Source organism: Penaeus japonicus, unplaced genomic scaffold, assembly GCF_977035675.1.
Source record: "Penaeus japonicus unplaced genomic scaffold, GWHDUDI00000001_assembly GWHDUDI00000003, whole genome shotgun sequence".
Classification (NCBI taxonomy): domain Eukaryota; kingdom Metazoa; phylum Arthropoda; class Malacostraca; order Decapoda; family Penaeidae; genus Penaeus; species Penaeus japonicus.
Window position 1 is genome coordinate 11,332,000 of NW_028234405.1, and position 21,756 is coordinate 11,353,755.

General features: G+C 38.7%; 2 protein-coding genes, 1 long non-coding RNA gene and 1 pseudogene across 3 annotated transcripts in view; 1 reads left to right on the forward strand and 3 right to left on the reverse strand.

Moving 5' to 3' along the window:
* The first annotated feature begins 610 nt into the window (after nucleotides 1-610).
* On the forward strand, nucleotides 611-6,913 carry LOC122247634 (uncharacterized). Its single transcript, XR_015192583.1, has 3 exons — nucleotides 611-882; nucleotides 3,931-4,020; nucleotides 4,561-6,913. It is a non-coding gene; the product is annotated as an uncharacterized LOC122247634 (long non-coding RNA).
* Nucleotides 6,914-11,875: 4,962 nt separating this feature from the next.
* Nucleotides 11,876-12,145, reverse strand: LOC147472109 (uncharacterized). The gene has a single exon (XM_086555297.1). It carries the CDS (start codon nucleotides 12,143-12,145, stop codon nucleotides 11,876-11,878), a length of 270 nt encoding a protein of 89 aa, XP_086411423.1.
* Nucleotides 12,146-12,328: 183 nt separating this feature from the next.
* On the reverse strand, nucleotides 12,329-14,444 carry LOC147472110 (uncharacterized; annotated as a pseudogene).
* A 1,506-nt stretch (nucleotides 14,445-15,950) lies between these two features.
* LOC122255869 (TBC1 domain family member 13) overlaps nucleotides 15,951-21,756 on the reverse strand; it is a 16,099-nt gene continuing 10,293 nt past the window's right edge. Inside the window, exons 7-10 of the mRNA XM_043020218.2 lie at nucleotides 21,069-21,270; nucleotides 20,631-20,753; nucleotides 20,369-20,426; nucleotides 15,951-20,141 (exon numbers count right to left, since the gene is read on the reverse strand). Of these exons, the coding sequence (XP_042876152.1) occupies nucleotides 20,043-20,141; nucleotides 20,369-20,426; nucleotides 20,631-20,753; nucleotides 21,069-21,270 (482 nt within the window). The 3' untranslated portion in view covers nucleotides 15,951-20,042. The remainder of the gene's footprint in view (nucleotides 20,142-20,368; nucleotides 20,427-20,630; nucleotides 20,754-21,068; nucleotides 21,271-21,756) is intronic.

The following is a 21,756-nucleotide window of genomic DNA, read 5'->3' on the forward strand; positions in this document are numbered from 1 at the left end:
ATAACTGCTGTTTTTTGTTCCTAATGTTGTTATTTCTATTAATACTGCCATTGTTATTGTTGTTATCTTTATCAGCACAATTGAATATTTAAGTGATATTTACTTCTTGCTTATTTGAATTACTATCTATCTGCATATAGGCCTACTTGTTTTCATCTCTATCTGTATCTGTCCATCCATTTATCTCTATATCTATATCATTTTTCATCTATAGGTATCAGAAAACTTTTTTTTTTGTGAATGTGACTCAACATAAATATATCTTCATATCAACATGTACACACATACCCATACGTAAGCACCAGACCCACCTCTTGCTCAGCTCTTCTACCCACCGACCCTACCCCCACCAACTCTTCCCCAGCTCTTCTACCCACCGACCTTACCCCCACCAACTCTTCCCCAGCTCTTCTACCCACCGACCCTACCCCCACCAACTCTTCCCCAGCTCTTCTACCCACCGACCCTACCCCCACCAACTCTTCCCCAGCTCTTCTACCCACCAACCCTACCCCCGTCAACTCTTCCCCAGCTCTTCTACCCACCGACCCTACCCCCACCAACTCTTCCCCAGCTCTTCTACCCACCGACCCAACCCCACCAACTCTTCCCAAAGCACACGATGAGGTTTGTGTCTCTTCCCTACAGAGAACACAGACGGCGAGGGGAGCCAGAGGAAAAGCAAACGCGTCCGCACGACCTTCACCGACGAGCAATTGCAAGTCTTGCAAGCCAACTTCCAGATCGACTCGAACCCGGACAGCCAGGACCTCGAAAGAATCGCGCAGCTGACCGGACTCAGCAAGAGAGTGACGCAGGTCTGGTTTCAAAATTCGCGGGCGCGCCAGAAGAAAAATATGTCGTCTAAGAAACACCAACAAGGTAAAAAGATATATATATTATTTTTTATTTTTTTATTTACGGGTTTCTTATTATATAGATCAAATAGGAAAGGTTTTGTGATATATGACGTCTAGGAAATGCCAGCAAGGTAATATTATTCGTGATTTGTAATTTTTTGGGTTATTTTGTTGTTCTTGTTGCTATCATTATTGTTGTTCGGTTAGTGAAATAATGAAGGTTTTGTAATACAGTATGTCGTCTATGAAACAGCAACAAAGTAGATTTTGCTTAGAGTTTGTTTATATTTTTCCTGTCTATCTTTTTGTTATGTGGTTGAAATAGGACAGGTCTTGTGATATGTGAAGATCTGTGAATCACTCAATGGGGGTTTCCATAATATTACTTTAAAATTTCCGTTTTTAGATAAAATATGTGATTCGAAAATACAATTGTGTCAATGATTATTGTATGTGTGGGGGGTACACATATATAGATAGATAGATAGATATATAAATATATATATATATATATATATATATATAAATATATATATATATATAAATATATATATATATATATATATATAAATATATATATATATATAAATATATATATATATAAATATATATATATATAAATATATATATATATAAATATATATATATATATATATATATAAATATATATATATATAAATATATATATATATATAAATATATATATATATATATATATATATATAAAGATATATATATATAATAAATATATATATATAATAAATATATATATATAATAAATATATATATATATAAATATATATATATATATATATAAAATAAATATATATATATATAATAATGTATATATATATATATGTATATATAAAAATATATATATATAAATATATATATATATATATAAATATATATATATATATATAAATATATATATATATATATATATATAAATATATATATATATATATAAATATATATATATATATATATATATATATAAATATATATATATATATAAATATATATATATATATATATATATATATATATATATATATATATATATATATATATATATATATATAAATATATATATATATATGTAAAATATATATTTATTTCCTTTACCCTCGTAGTGAGTCCAAAACATGGATGAAAAAGTGTTCATATTAACATTAATTATGAAAAGTTGAAATGTAGTTTTTTAGTAATCTAGCTTCATACTATTTATAAAAGTAATTCATCATTTTGAAACAAGATGGTATTATTAGATATTCAAATGCAATATAGTGATTTTTGTATGTCAAACTCTAAATAGAACAGTAAAATATGTATAGACATCTAGATTCGATCGTGTATTGACAATGTTTGTCGGAAAACCTACATTTATTCAGTACAGTTGAAAGTACGTAAATAAAACATGTATACAGCAGTTATACGGTTTAACTGCAAATATTGACCACTCAAGTATTTGTATAACACATGTCTAGTATGGGACTATATTCTCGTATCATGATTTATGACATGTAGAAAAATCTTGTAATTCGTGTCCTGTCATGTTTACATTTCTGTGAAGAACATAGGATGATACTTATGAAGAAAGATTTTTTTTTCACTTGGGTTTTTGAGTTTATCGTTAAAGGGTCCAGAGAAAATAAGATATTGGCGAGGAGAATGGAGACTGGTAATAATCATTGCGTTAATGACAATAATGAAGCTAAGAATTACATTGGTAAGAGTAATAATCGTAATAAGAATATGATTGATTTTCAAATTAGCAGCAGTACCATCTAAAACGGATTGAATCTTCGCCAAAAGGCTGTTTTGATTATGATAAACTTTTAGCCTTTTTTCTACAACTATTTTCCGCACCATGAACCCATGATAATTAAAACACCATAAAAGACAACCCTTTATCCTACCACTCCATATTGTAAGTCCTCCTACCACAAGCCCCACCCCAATCCGTTCAAAAAAGTATAAATAAAAAGCTTCTCACACCGAAAGTAGACCCTTGCCACCTCCCACCCCCCACTCACACCCCTACCCCTCCCCTTCCCCTTTCCCGAAATAACAGTCTCGTTCGGCGCTTGTCAGGCTTGATAACGATCTCTTCCTTAATTACGGCCTAATTAGCTCAAACCGCTGACAGGGAGCAAACATCGCTAACGAGGGCCGGGCAAACAGTTTAGGAGAACCGCCCATCCACACAACGGTGGGCGCGCCAACCTTTCTCTTCCTTCCTTCCCTGCACTTTAGTCATGGCGTCTGCGGAAGGGGGAGGGGGGAGGGGGGGTATCGAACGCTATTTTGGTTGATGGTGGTGTTATTGTTATTAGAATTATTGTTATTAGTATATCATTATCATTATAATTATTAATATAATTGTAGATATAACTATCATTATAATTTGATAAATGATAAATAAAATTATTGTCACCATTATTATTATGAAACTGATGATAAAGATACACATTGTTTTTATTTCCAAATCCTCATTTTACACAAGGACTAAGTAGATAATATGATTCATTTGTTGAAAGAGCAATTTTTTTTCTTTTTTTGTGTGTGTGTTTGTGATGAACCGGAATGTGGGATTATTTACATTATCTGATGCTAAAGGAGAGAATTAGAATTATATATTTTCGTAGTTTTAGTAGTAGTAGTAGTAATAGTATTACAACTACTATATAGTAATGCAAGTATTATTATCATCGTTGTTATAGTTTTAATGCTTTTTTATCTTATTCAACAATATTGTTATCAGTTTCATTATCATTTCCAGTGTTATTATTATTATAATCGTTACCAATGTTTTTCTTATTTGTATAACTCAGTATATTTCTATTTTGTATAATATTTTTAAAAAATTAATTGAATAAGTTCGTTAATTTTATCCAATTCTCAACAAATCATACATCCCACCAAATAATCATCTTTTAGAATGAGTACTTTATTATCATGACAATAATCTTTATCCACTCGTTCTTAAACATTATATTTTAATCGAAAATTGCTTTTATTATTATAAATTGCTAAATAAATAGCTTATATCATTATTTTCCCCCAGGTCTCGATAGAGCTCTGCAGGATATGAATGGGTCCTTGTCACGCACCATTGATCTTCACTTCATGTACTCCTTTCGTCCTCAGAGCGTCGGTGAGTTATTTTCAATGTTTCTCTCTCTCTCTCTCTCTCTCTCTCTCTCTCTTTTTTTTTTTTTTTTTTTTTTTTTTTTTTTTGTATCAGCTTGTTGATAAGCAGCAATATTTTAATGGTGAGATTTGCATCGAGATTTTCATTTTTTTATATGAAATAAACACGTAACACTGCAAGTCGGTTTACCTTTTGATGTCCATTAAATTATTATTCCCTCTTTTTTTCTATATTTGTTTTACCTATTTGTTATTTCCTCACCAGTTGATTATTAATTAGTTTTACCAACATCCCCATTATTACCAAATAAAAATATAAGAGAAGTCATTATTATTATTATTATAATAATTATTATTATTATTACCATTATTATCATTATCATTACAACATTATCATCACAATCATTATTATTGTTACTATTATCATCATTTTCATCATAACTGTCATCATAATCATCATTATGATTATCACCATCGTTACTATCATCATTGTCGATTATTGTTCCTATTATTGTTATTTATCGGTTGCCTCTCTTCCACCCAGAGCCGGACGATTCCTCCTCTCCCGAAACACCGATTATGACAATGATGCACGGCGAGGTGTGACGTCACGAGACCGGGTGCCGGGCATCACCCCGATGACGTCATTCCACGAGTATATAAATAAGCATCATTTAAAAAAACAAAATCATGATAGAAGAGATACTGATTATGGGTGTATCTGTCTGTTTGTCATTTAAGTTTTTTTTTTCTAACTGGTGTAGATATAATTTGATTTTTTTTCTTTCTTTTCTTTCGTGAGGTGAAAATATCCCGTTTTCTGTTTGATGCCAACAGGACATTACAAACATTTCTCTTATATTTTTATTTTGTTATTATTCTAATTTTTCTTCACAGATCATGCATATACGATCATTCTGTGTTTGGTCTCATGTATATAGGGTTCACTAATTAACCTCTTACAGAATGGTCTTTTTTTCTATATTACTTGTGGCATCTGAAATTCCGTTTTCTTTTATACCTTGAAAAATAACGTTATTGCACTAGTTACCTTCACATTATTCATTCATTAATGTCAAAGCGGTTCGGTCATTTCGTGTTGAGCTTTGATTAACTATTGGCCGACTGTAATCACTATCATCCACTGTATAAAATAATGATAATGATAATGACGTCTGTAGGTATAGGCATGTCAGATCAAATCTATGTCTTTCAGTGTTTAAGTGTTGTGCTAAAGGGTTGCTAAGCAGTCTCGTTGCGCATATTGAAAAGGGGTTGCAATGGAAGAATCTTGCAAGTTTCTCTCTCTCTCTCTCTCTCTCTCTCTCTCTCTCTCTCTCTCTCTCCAGCTTCTACCATATTTATATTTAGCATCTCTGTTATCAATTAGGTATAGGTTTGCTCTCTCATCGAGAAATTCACATTTTCATTAGCCCGAACGGAGATATAAGTTCACATAAATAAGAATAATTCGCTTCAGATCTACACTTCAAAGAGCATTTATATTTTTCAGTCATAAGATTTTTTTCCCAGGGAGAGATAACATATAAAGTGAATAAAAATGGAGAATATAATTTAGTCAAAAGCAAGAATGATAACTTACAAGATTCTTCAGCCCTCTTTACATATTAGTCTTGAGGTGAATATTTCACTACCGTATTGTAAATAATTGACACGTCTTCTGTCATATCTCTTTGTTATGTTGTATATTAAGGAGGGAAGATGGGGTTTAAAAAGCGGTTGTGCTATTATATAAAAAAGCCATAGGATCTCTAACATAGCATTTAACTATTTATTTGTTAAGGCCTAGGATTCGATTCCTTTTAGACGAAGAACAAAGGAATTTGTTTATCCTGTGCATCTAGTTCAGCTAAGCCAAAGACATGGAGTAAGGAATGCGATATTCTTTTGTTTTTATCTTTTTTTTTTCTTTTTAGTCGGCCACAACATGGTGTTCTAGGATGGCTTTTTTCAGAGTAATTTCTATCGTAGGTTTAATCGTGCGAAGATACGTTAACACTTTAAATTTAAAAACAAAACAAAAAAAATAAAAACTAACACCTGCGTCCTTTGAAAAAAAAACTTACCATCTAACCATAAACAAAAATAAACATTAAAAGAGAAATGTTTTCTTTCAACAGTAGTTTTACCATCGAAAAAAGGTTAACCTGATAAATGTTATAGTTTATACTCCCCTTGAGTGACGTCACAATCTACTTCATTTTTTTTTTCTTTTCTTTTTTTTCATGATTAACATCTATGACCTGTTGTTCCAGAATTGTGCACGGTGGTATTTCCTATCGTATTCTGGTCATTAGAAAAGTTGACATATATATATATTTAATGAATTGAAAAGTGTTTTGATAAAAAATGTATGTGTATATGTGAAAGCTGTCGGTCCATCACTAGTCAAATGAAATGCTGAAAGTTCTTTAAAAAAAAAAACATGACGTGTGTATATAATAAAAAAAAGTGTATGATGTAAAGAAAACCTTTCAGTCTGAATGCAAAAAAGGTAAACAATTAATGAAAAAAGTATTTATTGTACAGATGTAAAGGAATGTATCTTTGAAGAATATTCCTGTGAAATGATTTTTGAATCTTACTTCCGTGATTCTGTCAACAATTATGTAACAAATAATTAAGCAGATAATTGCTGTGTCATTATCGATTGTAAACACAAATCTGTATTATAAGTGGAATAATCTTTATATATGAACACAGAATCACGATTGTAGGACACAAAATAAAATGGCTTTCAAGAAGAACGAAAAATGAACCACTTATCACAAACCACTACTGTTAAAGCATTGGTCTCCATTCTTAGAATTGTAGGGACTTTATTTATTTTCCATCTCCATCCAGATACAAGTTATGTAATAAAATATATTGTTCGCATTTTGGTATTTTTTCATATCCTGTTTATATTTTAAAGTTTACATACAAGAGCTCGTCTACATATTTATGAAACTCACGTTCATCAATGGATCAGTTTGGCGGTTACATTGTCTGAAGAACTATGGAGGCCGAAACAGTATATTTCGCCTCCACTATGACTGGTTCAGTATATATATATATATATATATATATATATATATATATATATATATATATATATATATATATATATATATATATATATGTATATATATAATATAATATATATATATATATACCTCTGTGTGTGTGTGTGTGTGCGTGCGCGCGCGCGTGCGTATATATGTATATATGTGTGTGTGTGTATATATATATATATATTTATATATATATTTATATATATATATATATATGTATGTATATTTATGAATATACATATATATATATATATATATATATATATATATATATATATATATATATATATATATATATCCCTTTCAACAAATTGAAAGGGAAACTCTCGACAAGGAATAATCTCCTCAGTAACTAGCCAACACCAGCTGGGGAACAGACCCAAAAACCCTAAGGCAGGCAGCACTGGCACTCTGCTACTCCACTGCCGAGTACTGTGCCCCAGTATGGGCCAGATCATGCCACGCACAGAGAGTCGATCCAGAGCTGAATAGAGCATGTCGGATAAGCACAGGCACCATGAGGCCTACACCAGTGCCAGCATTGTACAGGCTATCAGGCACCCCACCACCAAACATCCGACGAGAAACTATCACAATGATAGAACGTCATAAGCAGATGAATGGCCCATGACACTCACTCCATGTCCATCAAGAAGTGAGGAGAAGGTTAAAGTCCCGCAGTAGTTTCCTAATTATTGAAGGTCTGGAGAAAAGCCAGGCAGCAGAACATGGGCTTGAACGCTGGCAGGCAGCCGAATGTCAGCTACATAATGAGGCCCTGCAAGACCTAGGTGAAACCTTGCCACAGGGATCAACCCTGAGCAGAAGAGATTGGGTAAGCCTAAATAGGGCAAGATCCAAAGTGGGGAAAAGTAAAGACAACCTTTACAAATGGGGAATAACCACCAGCCCCGAATGTCAATGTGGAGAACCCATCCAGACAATGGATCACTTACTTTTAGAATGTACAGAGGGTCCTCATTGCTCTGATCAAGACCTGAAGTTAGCCAATGAGACTGCCCTCCAATGGATACAGTTCTAACGTGTGTGTGTGTCTGTGTAGATATAGATACACACACACACACACACACACACACACACACACACACACATATATATATATATTGTTACGCCGGCCGCCTCGTCTATCTGCCACCAACACGAGGCAGGCTAGGCAGACAGGGCAACACAAAGTATATCAGGTCACAAGGGGAACACGCGAGGTCTTCCCAGGGGCAGCAGCTAACTGCGTCTGTCCTGGCCTCGTTCCTTCCGCGCCTCTTGCCCAGACATTGCGTCATGTTTGTCCAGCTTACATCATTTTATTAGGAACACATGTTTCGCACAGAGACAAAGACCCACTGGCGTAGCACTATCCCCCCCTATCAAGCAGACGACCCGTCTGCTCTGACATACCTAAACATGTAATAAACAACAGGAAACATTAAGAAAATCATTCCTCAAAAACAAACAAAATTCTTTCAAAACAAAAGAAAACGTAATGGTAATTAGTTCTCATAAACAACATAAAAATCTTTCATCCAGCCCGGCTTTCTTCGCTCTCGCCGGGGTCGCTCTGGTGGAGGTGTGGGCGGTGGCAGGTTGGCAGTGGCACCCAGAGGATTATCTCCTGCCCCAAGACCTGGCTCATGGTCACCATTAACGTCTGTTGCATCGCCCTCACCGTCCAAATGCTCGTCCTCATCTCGGTCAGCGTCCTCATCTTTTTCACCATGGCCCCAGGAGTAACTTCCTGGCACATGATAACGCCACAGCCGGTCCACGTGGACAACAGACGGTCGCTTTCGCCCTCTGCGAATTCGATAGGTGACATCAGAGAGGGTCGCTACCACCGTGTACGGTCCTTCCCAGGGGCTCTGTAGCTTCGGCGAGAGGCCTCGCTTCCGACGCGGGTTATGCAGCCACACTCTGTCACCTATGTTGTACCTCACTTCCCTCATGCTCCGGTCGTAGGTCTCCTTCATGGCTTGGCCAGCTACCTTGAGCTTGCCACGCACTCGTCGGTGCACCTCCGCCAGGTTCTCCTGCAGTGCCGCTGCATAGCTGGAGGTGACAGTTGGCAAGTTCACATCGGGTGGCCGCCCTGTGGCCAAATCCACTGATAGCCTGAGCTCACGGCCAAACATGAGTCGGGCAGGTGTGAAGTCTGTTACCTCGTGCACAGCAGACCGGTAGGCCATGAGCATGGCGGGCTGCTTGACGTCCCAGTCTTCCTGACTTTCCTTGCAATATTTGGCTAACTGTTGAGCAAGGGTCCGGTTAAACCGCTCCACCATACCATCGGACTGTGGATGGAGAGGTGTCGTCCGTGTCTTGCGCACTCCTAACAGCTCACAACACTCACGGAACACTCGTGACTCAAACTCACGCCCTTGGTCAGAGTGCAGTTCAGAAGGCACACCAAAACGGGTAATGAATTCATTCACTAACACGCCAGCACGGTCTCGGCCTCGTGGTTGGGTAGTGCATATACCTCAGGCCACTTTGAGAAATAATCCATTACCACACAGATGTATCGGTTCCCCTGTGGCGTGAGAGGTAGCGGACCAGTAATGTCCACTGCCACCCGTTCCATGGGTGCTCCCACACAGTACACCTGTAACGGGGCACGGTTCTTTCTAGCGGGGCCCTTCTTTGCACTGCACACGTCACACGCTCTACACCACTCAGACACGTCACTTCTCATGCCCACTGAGCCGTCTCCTGACGGAGACAGCTCAGGGTCTTTTTCTCACCCAAGTGGCCACTGGTAACTCCGGCATGCAATTCCCTCAGCAACTCAGCACGCATGGCCCTGGGTACTACAACTACCCACGTGTCACTGTCCACTTCACTCAACGGCACCCAGCGCTTCACTAACACACCGCTTTGATCCACTCGTAATGTTTCCCACTGGTCCACTAGACACTTGGTGGTGGGGCTCTCCGCAGCCACAGCCTCCCAACTGGGGCGTCCACTGAGAGCCTCAAGCCACCGGACAATGGGAGCAAGGTCAGAGTCCTCACGTTGTGCCTTACGCCACTCATCATCCCCTTTAGTGGCACATCCCAGCACCTGTAGACGGAGGCACACAGGATCAGAGTCCTTCTGGACACAGTGTGAGCAACTAGCCTCACACGGGCGTCGACTCAGGCTGTCAGCATTGCAATGGACACGACCCGGGCGGTGGACGATGTGGCAGTTGTACTGCTCAAGGCGCCCTAACCACCTTGCAAGCTGACCCTCTGCTACCTTCAGCGACTTCAACCACTGTAGAGCAGCATGGTCGGTCCGAATGGTGAACTCGGCACCATAGAGATACGGGTGAAAGTGCTCGAGACTCTTCACCACTACCAGCAACTCTTTCCTTGTCACACAATAGTTGCGTTCAGGCCTGCTGAACTTGGCACTGTAGTAGGCCACGACATACTCCTTCCCGTCCTTTATCTGTGACAAAACTGCCCCGATGCCCTCCGCACTGGCGTCAGTGTCCAACAGGTAAGGGAGCTTCGGGTCCAGATAGGGCAAGACCGGTGCTTCCACCAGGGCCTTCTTCAAGTTGTCAAATGCGGACTGACACGCCTCGTCCCACTGGAAGCACTCCCCTTTTCGTGTAAGTCGGTGGAGAGGAGCCGCTACGCTGGCGAAGTCCTGTACAAAGCGGCGGTAGTACGTGCACAGGCCCAGGTAGCTCCTGACTTCTGCCACATTGGTGGGAACCGGCCACTTCTCCACCACTGCCACCTTCTGTGGGTCGGTGCGCACACCGTCTTGACTGACGACATGCCCCAGAAATGGCACCTCATGCTGGAACATCGAGCATTTCTTGGGGCTGAGTTTGAGGTTGGCCTTCCTCAACCGCTGTAGTACCTCCTCTAGCCGCTCCAGCTCCTCCTCGAAGGTGCTCCCGAAGACGATGACGTCATCAATGTAGACAAGCGCCGTCTTCCACTGCAGGCCATCCAATACCCTCTCCATCAGACGCTCGAAACAACCAGGGGCATTGCAGAGACCAAAGGGCATGACATTGAATTGCCACAGGCCCTGCCCGAAGGAAAAGGCAGTCTTTGGCTTGTCCTCTTCCGCCATCTCCACCTGGTGATAACCCGACTTCAGGTCGAGTGTGGAGAACCACTTGGCCCCCACCAATGCATCGAGTGTGTCATCAATTCTCGGGTAGGGGTATGAGTCCTTGACAGTCATGTCATTTAGCGCCCGGTAGTCCACGCAGAAGCGTTGTGTACCGTCCTTTTTCTTCACCAGGACTACCGCTGATGACCATGGACTGTCTGACCGTTCAATCACCCCCTGCGCCGCCAGCTCATTGACAGTGCACTGCATCTCTTCTCGCCTGGCTGGTGCAATACGTCGGGGGGGGCTCTTGATGGGCAAACTACTTCCGGTGTTAATGCGGTGCTTCACCAATCCTGTGCGGCCCAGGTCCAAGTCACCCCTGCTAAACACATCTGCATACTGAGCCAGGGTGTGGCGCATCTTCTCTGTCTGTGCCTCCGTCAGGTTAGCGGCGCTCCGGTGCGCCAAATCCTCGAGGAAGTCAGGCAACGGCCTTACACTAACCAACTCCTCGTTCTCCGACGACTCTTCTGGACGCTCCACTTCCTCACAAGTGCCCAGTTTTGCACCAGCCGGCACCTTCTGGGCCTTATCAGAGAAGTTAGCCACCAACACTGTAACTAACCCCTCACCCACTCCAAATAGGCTCCGCCCTACCGCTACGCCATCAGCCAGCTGCAGGTTTTGGATGGGCTCCACTAGGCCCTCTACTCAACGCATCACTCTTGACAGTCGACACCAGATCCTAGACTCTGTCCTGGGGGCAAGGTGCAGTCGCTCAGCTGTAACTACCTCTGCACAGCCAACCTCTGGAAGCAAGGGCACATCTTCACCGTGCACCCTGACGAGCTTCCGTCCAAGGTCGACACACGCTTTACTTTGCGTCAGGTAGTTAAGGCCCAGCAGGCAGGGCTCGTCCAGATCAGCGACATACACCGGCAGTCGCTGCACCGCGCTGCCCACGCTAATACGAGCCTCCATTGGCCCCTTGAGCTGCACACAATGCCCCGTGACACCACAGTCTCTGTGATGCGTCTGGAAGTCGCGTTGTGGCCAACATATCAGGCCGCACTAGGGTCTTCTCAGCCCCAGTGTCCACTGTCAGGCGGCATGGCTTCCCATCTACAGAGCCCTCCACCTGCATCGTGCTGGTTGTTCGACGGCAGCTTACACAAGTCGGGGCCTGGGAACCGAGGACGGCTGGGTTTCGGCCCCCTTCTCCAGCCTGTCCGAGTTTTCCGCCTGTACCACTTCCTTAGCCTTAGGGCAGGCACTCGGATGGTGACCATACCTGCCACAGTCCTTGTAGCACTGCTGGAAGGCATCAGAATCCGTCAGGTTGAGAGGACGCGTTCTCTGCTCCCTCCAACACCGACTACGTCTGTGCCCTTTCTCACCATAATCCCAACACAAGCCTTGGAAAGTACCCGGGCTCACCTTCCTCAATGCTATCTTCTCTACTTTAGCCTTCCGACCCTGGAGGTCACGGCGGGGCTGAGCAGCTGGCCCTAGGCCACTGCTTGCCTTCAGGAAGGCCTCGAACTCCAAGGCCCTCGCCAGCGCCACCTGCAGGTCCTCAGGGTGTGCCTGCTTGACGTAGATTTGCAGCTGCTGGTCTTTCAAAGCGTCAACGAAGAAATCGTACCACGATCATTTCTTCCGGAGCCATAGGGTACGACCTCCTTACCAGCGCCTCCACGTCCTGCGCCAGCTGGGACAGCGTCTCGCCACGCTCACGAGTCCGCTTCTTCAAGCGGGCCCGATATACCTCGGCCTGGTGGTGATGCCCGAAACGGCGTTTCAAAGCCTCCGCCACGCTGGTGTAAGAGGCATGTTGGGATGGCGGCAGATGCCCTAACACTGCCACCGCGGGGCCCCTTAGCGCTGTTACCAGCTGCAGTGCCTTCTCTTCCTGGCCCCAGCCCTGGGCAGATGCCAGCATTTCAAATTGGGCGACATATGCCTCCCAGGCCACCTTCCCGTCGTACTCAGCTGGCTTACGCCTCACAGAATGTCTGAAGGCCGAGGGGTTGCGGGGTGGAGAACGCGTGCCATGAACTAACACGCCCGGAGGGTAGGGAGGGGGTGAGGGAGGCAACGAGGCGGGTTGACCGGGTCCGAGTTTGCCGCCACCTGTATCCAAGGTAGCGGTTCTGATGGGTCCCCAGCCTCCTGCAGCGGCCACCGGCTCCGACACGACGCTGCGAGGCCCGGGGGATCCCTGCCACGGACCCCAGACAGACCCCAGTAAATCTGACACTCTGGCATCTGTTGCCAGAACCTCGTCTGCCTTCTCCGCGTGCGACGTTGCTACCTCGTGACGCCGCCTTTCTGCTTTCACCTCCTCCTTCAGGCCCTGAACCTCGCCTTTCAGAGTCTGCACTTCCTCCAGCAGTTCACTCTTCACGCTGTTGCAGGCCTTGTCGGTGTACTGCTGCGTTTCCATCTTCACTGATGCGAGATTGCTCTGTAGCACATCAACAAGATAGCAGAACTGTTCCTCTGCCTTCCTTGCCTGCATCTCGACAAGATGCTGCACCTGCTCCTCTGCTTTCCCTGCCTGCATCTCGACGAGGTGCTGCACCTGCTCGCGTGCCCTCTGTTCCTGCTCACGGGCCCTTTGTGCCATTTCCTCCCTCGTACCGGCCAGCATGGCAGTGATCAGGTCCATCTGGCTCGGCTTCACCTCACTCGTGCCTGCCTCCTCTCCCTCATGGCTGCCATCTTTGGACGACATGATGGATCAGCGCGTCTCACTGTTCAATTATCACAGATCCCACTTCTGACACCAATGTTACGCCGGCCGCCTCGTCTATCTGCCACCAACACGAGGCAGGCTAGGCAGACGGCGTGATAACCACAGGGTCGTGAACACAGAACAGCTCCAAGAGGCACCGAACACCACAGCGTCCCAGAACACCACGAGGGGCCACACCACGTGGCAGGGCACGAAATAAACACACTCTAAAACATCTATCCTTTATTTCCACTAGTTCTTTACCCGTACACTTTCTATAGGCACAATACAGGGGGAAAGCAGCACATCACACTGCACAATACAGCTTATAACAGGGCAACACAAAGTATATCAGGTCACAAGGGGCACACGCGAGGTCTTCCCAGGGGCAGCAGCTAACTGCGTCTGTCCTGGCCTCGTTCCTTCCGCGCCTCTTGCCCAGACATTGCGTCATGTTTGTCCAGCTTACATCATTTTATTAGTAACACATGTTTCGCACAGAGACAAAGACCCACTGGCGTAGCAATATATATATATATATATATATATATATATATATATATATATATATATATATATATATATATATATATATATATATATATATATATATATATATATATATATATATATATATATATATATATATAATATATATATATATATATATATATATATATATATATATACATATATGTATATGGATATATAGCCTGAACTCATTTTAAGAAACCGGCTCTGTTTGTGGTATCAGGTTTAATATTTGATATCTATTCATAAATATTGCAACAAACTTTTTTTTGTCTGTCTAGGAATTTCATGAAATGCACGCGCCTTGCGGAAATGCTGCGTTAGTGTGCAACACATTTTATTAAGTCGTCCCTAAAAGGAATAACAATTTAGATTACGAAATCATAATAGTATTTTTTTTTTTATGGCATGCTTATTTCGTTGATACTGTTATTAGTGTATTCATGATGTAATTTATCGATTTCTCCATTTTTTTGTAAAATAAAGACCATTATAACCGGTGGAATTCATACAGAGAATAACTTATTTAAATAACTTCTTGGTCCCTAGAGTTTGCAACACGCACTTGTATTCAAAATACAAACACCAGAGACAAGGCTTGGAAAACGTAATTGAAAGTCACCAGACCACAGATAATTCGTTTTAATCATTCATTTAATTAATTAAGAATGTTAAAAAAGGAATTGTTCAAGTTCTAGTTATATGACTGCCAAATCGAATTATAAAACACATTATTATGAAGTGCATCTGTTCTCCTGCATCTAATACCTAAATGCATAAAATGAAATTGGACGAGCTAAATTTTTGTTTTTTTAGGAAAATAAGAATATCTATAAATATTTTAAAATTTATTAAATCAGCTCTTCTTGATATAAAACAATCAGATGAAAAATATAAAATTGTTTTTGTCTTTCATTGCTAAACTTTGCCTTTTTGATACTACTCTCTCTAAAAACAACAAGAATTTTACATAATATAATTAAAATTAGGCATTATATTTTTTTTACTTATCTTCACTTCTATTGCTATGATCATTCAATACAAAAACTTAAGCGTACTTCCAAATGAGCTGCATAAAAAATAACATAAAATAATACACATTTGTTGAAATATTCAGTTGTTGCATGTTTTCTACATGTCACACTCTCTACTGACATAAAAATGGAATGTTTTATTCTCAACTAAATAAATATACACAATTGTATTTTACATCACAATTATATAAATTATATTGAAAACCTTGAAAATTTGTGGTAATACATAATCTTTTGATTACACATTAATATGTCCTACACATATCACCTTATATTATTGCTTATTTTATATATGGGAGGCTTGTAACTCTATAGCAATGAAAGTGAGAATCACTGAATTATGATCATTTGACACGATGTATAATTTGATGTATGATGTACTTCATTGTATAAAAAAGCCTTATACTGAAATGTAACAATGGAAAACAAACTGAAGATACTATAGATTCTATACACTGTTGTCAGGGAATTAAAACACCTGTGATATGAAATCTTTTGCCTTCTCAAGGTTTATTCCAACTACATGCTTGTTACAGCAAAAGGTCTACATAATGCTGGCAGCTGAGCTTTCTTATTCTTGTAAAAAAAAATTGTGCTTTATGATTTTAAATCTTTTGAGTTATTTGTGACAACAATTCACTGTAATCACTTTTTTATAAACATTGGTAACTATATCTTTGCAAAAATATGACTAATTCCACTACAGCATAATTAACAGGATATATCTATCACTAATCAAAATCTAGGACATATCATTATATTACACAAGACAAAAGTCTGTTTCCATTTTATAAAAGATGCTGCACTAGACAATTATACCATCAAATCAATATTTTCAGCAAGCATCTTTTCTAAAAATCAAATCTGATAAACTTTCATCAGGTACCTTCATGCAGTTGTAATTCATCATATACATTGTTTAGGAAACTGTTAAAGAAACGGCAAAGCTTTCTCATATCTGTTCAGACCTTTGTAACAGATCACATTATTGCTCAGGGTACAACATTCCCAAACTGTCTTTAGTTAATTATAGAAAGAGTACATAGTCCCATAAAAAGTTTCTCACAAATAATGTCAACAGAACTTCCTGTAAGAACTTCATATATATACCATATATATATAAAGAATATAACAATCACCTGCATATACATAAATACTTTGAAAATTAATACAGTCAAGTCAAAGACACAATCTATACACATATTAGACATCTAAGAGCATCTTTGACATTATTTAAGATAATTATAAATCGTTAACTTACGCATCATCTACTCAATCACTTCTTTTCCATATATATATGTATGTGTGTGTGACCTTGAGTTGAAGCATTTCAAAATAGTTAGAAATACATTACATACCTATCAAAAATACAAACGGTTGTACAGTCACTAAAAAAATGTTCTATATGAGGTTCTCTCCCACCAGTACAATGGTTTCAGCATATTCCCTTGCACTGTATTAAATGTAATCCATCACAGAGTTACGATTAGTTTCATGTTTTGCTTTATTTCGTTATTTGAATATTAGGCTTTTGCTTTTCCTCATCTATACTAGCATCATAGACCTGAGTCTGAGTACATTATTGTGATCAGCTAGTGAGTTGCAAGTTGTGCAGTATTATGAACTCGTCCTCATGCGCAACGCAACCACACAGTTATTGCATTGTACACTGGAAGGTTAAACTAATATTTCTGGTCCTTAATGGTATTCCAGAGCAAATATTTGAACTCTTGTGACTTGAACTGAAAATTAAACTGAAGAGCACAAAATAAGTACCAAGCCTCCAGTCAAGTGGAGTGTGTAAGTAATTTGCTGCTAAATAAAATGTTTCAGCTATACAGTATCTCTTTCATTATCTTTTGCGTCATTTGCTATAACATTCGTATTTATGTTAATCCCAATATATATAGACATCCCTCCTTTTATCAAGCGGTAAGGGTTTAAAAGCTGAAAGAAAATTAAGATGGTAATACCCACATGAAAATTTAAATTACTGAATGACAATAAACAGAAACACAAACAAAATAAAAATCTCCCTACATGTTTTTAAAAAGCCATATGGGCCCAAAGCATCTCCATGACTCCAAAAAGCAGTTGAAATAGCCCTAAATATCCTAATACATTTCATGAGCTATGAAAACAAAACATAAAACATACATATGCCAGATTTTTAAATCAAGGGAGTGTCTGTATTTCAATTTTTGGAGAAAACTTCAAAAAGTAGGTAGTAATTTTCACTAAAAGAGTAATCAAATTGTCACAATACATATCTCGACTCTGTTTCAGAACAAATTATCCTCTTTTATAATTCAAGAACAAGAAACAGACAACTAATAAATTGCATGTCTAACAATTTCTAACAAGTTTAATGACATCTTGATGTAAACAAGTCAATCTAAGTAATAATGAGTTGGTCCTATACAGAGTAGATAAAAGAAGACTGAAAGTACAGCAATCTTCATAGAAGAACTCAGAAGACATTTATGATATCAATGTAATGATGGATGAAGAATGAAAAATGAATTCTGTCGACTAAATACTAGAATTTAACATTCAATCTTGAGCTTTATGGAAGAGATCAAATAAATAAGGCAGAGCAGTGGTCACAAAGGCAAAAAATAATCATTAAAAAACTAATGATAATAATAATAATAAAATCAATTGAAATGTAAGGTAAATGATTAGCTCAATAATTCATAATATAACACCTCAAATGTTAACCACTTCAAAAAAAGTTCCCAATAATGTAATAACATAATATAATATAATATAATTTTCTAACAGCAATAAAGGAGGTAGGAACCAGCAACCAAAAATTCTAATTGAGGAATCCTCTTACATTAAAGGAAGAATCAATTGAAGGGAACATAGTGCAATAACATAACAAGTGTTCTAATGACCACAAAAAAATATATATATGTAATCAATTATAAATTTCAAAAAATAAGATAGAAAATCATCACATAGCAATACCCTTATATTTATATTATATAATCCTTAGTCATTTACAGTTCAAAAAATGTTTTTAATTTCTTGTGAAACTGCCCTTATTGTTACGTTACTCACAGCCCATTCTGATCCACACTAAAGATGGATCAACGCCCCTTAACTTACTTGGCAAATACTTTTGAAGTTACAGTAGCTACTGATGTACAAACATGAGTACAGGCTGGTAATCAATCTGAAGCCAGTATGTCACTTATATTGAAATTACAATCAGATATGAAGTCAAACAGTGACATTATTTCCCTGTCACATTTTCTTTTTTGTTGTTGGTCTTTTTTTTTCTTTTTTTTCCTTTTCCTGGTCATAAAACTCCATCCTTCACAAATGTACTGAATGATTGATTTTTTTTTCTCTCTCTTTTCTTGTTTCTAAGGCTTCAGTAATTATTGATTTTTCATCCATCCCCTTATAAGATAACTATCTAGAAACTCCCTGAATATCACAATTATTACTATATAATATGTATGTCACATTTCCTTGGAGTTGAAACAAAACCTTCTTATTTACAAATGACATCCATCAAAAGAAGACATCCTATACACTCCTAAACATTTGCATTTTGAGCCATGACATGTGGCCCTTTTACCATGGTTTACAAAAACACTGCATTGTTCGGAAAGACACGAGTAACAGTTCCCCTGTGAATTTATAAAGCTGTAGTGTACAGTTTTAGTCACTGTATTCCCCACATCAAAATCTATCATTATCATAGTTATTATACATTTTGCATAAAAGTTGTGCTGTGAAACCAAGTGTTATTTTCTTCTTTTCTTTTCTCTTGATCTTTATCTACTGTCGTTCTCAACTTTCGAAAATGCAATGTATGATTGCAATCATTAAAACTCATTCTGAGATGTATAAAGCCATCATAACTGTTAAATACATCTAATCACACTTCCCATGTCATTCATTCCAACACTTAACATGTTATATGTAGCTATTCTTAGATACTCAAATCACAGGGATAACAAATCTCAATTAGCATCAGTAAGCATGTGTACTTACATATGCGTATAGATGTGCATATGATTGTATATAAGTATTTAGATGTGTATGCATGTAGACAAGTATGTATGTGAATGTGAATACATGTGAATGTGTTCGTATCAGGATATGTATGCAGACTGTTGATATGACAAACCTCTCAATAAACACTTATTGTATAACCCAGTTAAGCAAATCCCATCCTTAAACTGACCCTTATCATTAAACCTAATTAAGCAATTCCCTTCCTTAAGTTTATACTTCCTCATGCGACCAAATTTTCTCAAAGTGATTGGCTCCCTCTTTAAAAAACAGATTTCACTTTCCCAAAACAGTAAATACATAAATAAAATCACATTAGTAATAATCATAATAAAAAATATATACATATAAAAAAGAAACATCTCACTTGTGTATCTTACATCACAACACCATCTGAGCATGAACAGTTTTTCCCCTAATATCATAGAGAAACCAAAAAACAAAAGAATAAATACAGAGAAAAGAATCACATAATTGCTCTCCCCAATTCAAATCATAGTCTTAATGCTTCCGTTGGGTCCCTCGCCAGATGTAGATCAGAATGTCAACTCGATGCCTCTGTGCAGCCCCCTCCCTCGCCATTGCTCTCCACCAGCTCTGTGGCTTTGCTCAGGAGTACCTGGATGTCTCCTGGAGGGTAATGCTACAAGAGAAGTAGAGACAGGGTGTTAATTGGGTGGTGCAGGGGGTGTCTTCAACATCGTCCTTATCATTAGCATCATCATTGTGATATCTTCATATCATTATCTTCATTGTAATATCATCATCATCATAACTATCATCATCACATTATATTATCATTATAATTATCACCACAATCACCTTCAGTTACAAAATTCATACCATCAAATATAACAATACTTTTCTCACCTGCAGTATTTTCATATTACCAGCAAAGTCATTTTCCATCATTACATCTCGCTGTGTCCTGCAAATTAAATGCTTGGTTAAAACAAAAAAATAGCTCAACCATGTTAATATACATCTAATTCCAATTAACTTCAACCTAAAATTCCTTCCAAATTCAAAGATACAACTGATTATGTAAAACATGTACTTAAAAAATCAGTCCAAAGCAAGTAACATCATCAGAGAAAAACACATGAAACCAAAAGCCTAAAGAGACACATACACCATCATCGCAGTGCACACTTGGATGAGATAACTGAAGCGGTCGGAGTCGGCAAAGAGGGAATCCCACACGCGGATGACATCTGGGAGATCGAACTCCTGAGACAACAGGAGTGTCAGCCATCTGATGAGCAACAAGAGAGACAAAGCTATTACCAAACAACAGGAAATTATTGATATGTATTATATCAATAGAGGCAAGACTGATCATTTAGCTTGACAATACAGACTATAATTCAAATAAAAAACAAAAGTGAGTTTTTTTTTAAACATGCATCTTCACTGTTTTTGTTTTTATCTTCTCCCAAACAAATGCAACACACCTATATATTACAAAAATATCCCCAGAAGATCTAAGCAAAGTACTGTACTGTATTACCACTTTTTGCACACCTTAAGAAACCCCAACAATTTCTCAATGAGATTTAACAAAAACTACCTGAAGCTAAAGAACTGAGGCTTGAGCTCCTGGACACGTAGCCGATCCCAGAGCTGGTGGTCGTGCTGCCTGAGGTTGGCCATCAGCCTGTTCATCATGGCCCCGATGCCACTCTCGCTCTCATCCAGTGTGCGGATGAAGAAGTCCCTGATCTCACCCATCAGTGAGATGAAGCACCAGAAGCAATCAGCTTCAGCTGTTTCTTTAGGTTTAAAGTCAAAATTAGGGTCTTTATAGTCAAAATTTGGGTCTTTATAGTACATTAAAACTGATGGATATTGTAGAAAATATACATATAATTATACTTTACCTCTTTAATAATAACCTTTTATTTGCATTTTGTTAAATCATTTTTCAAAAAGAGATATGTAACAATGACAAGCTATAGAATCTGGTAAAGCTGGAGTAATAAGATATTTCTGACTAAAAGTTCATAACAAAAAAGGAAACTCATTATAAGCCAATATGCTGTATTCTCTTTTAAATATATATAAATTCTCCTTCTTCAACATGAATCCGTGTCATAATTTGGAAGAAACCTATCTATAACAAAACAAAAAATAAAATATCCTACAGATCAAATCAGAAGAAATGCATAAAAAAATATGTGACTATACTGCCAATAGTCTCTAAACTCCTTACCAGGTGGAGTTTCAGAAAAAATACCCGTCTGACAAAACATTAAAAA

What these genes read in the sequence shown, in the direction of transcription:
- LOC147472109 (XM_086555297.1), bottom strand. Translation starts at nt 12,145, where the DNA reads ATGGAGGCTCGTATTAGCGTGGGCAGCGCGGTGCAGCGACTGCCGGTG.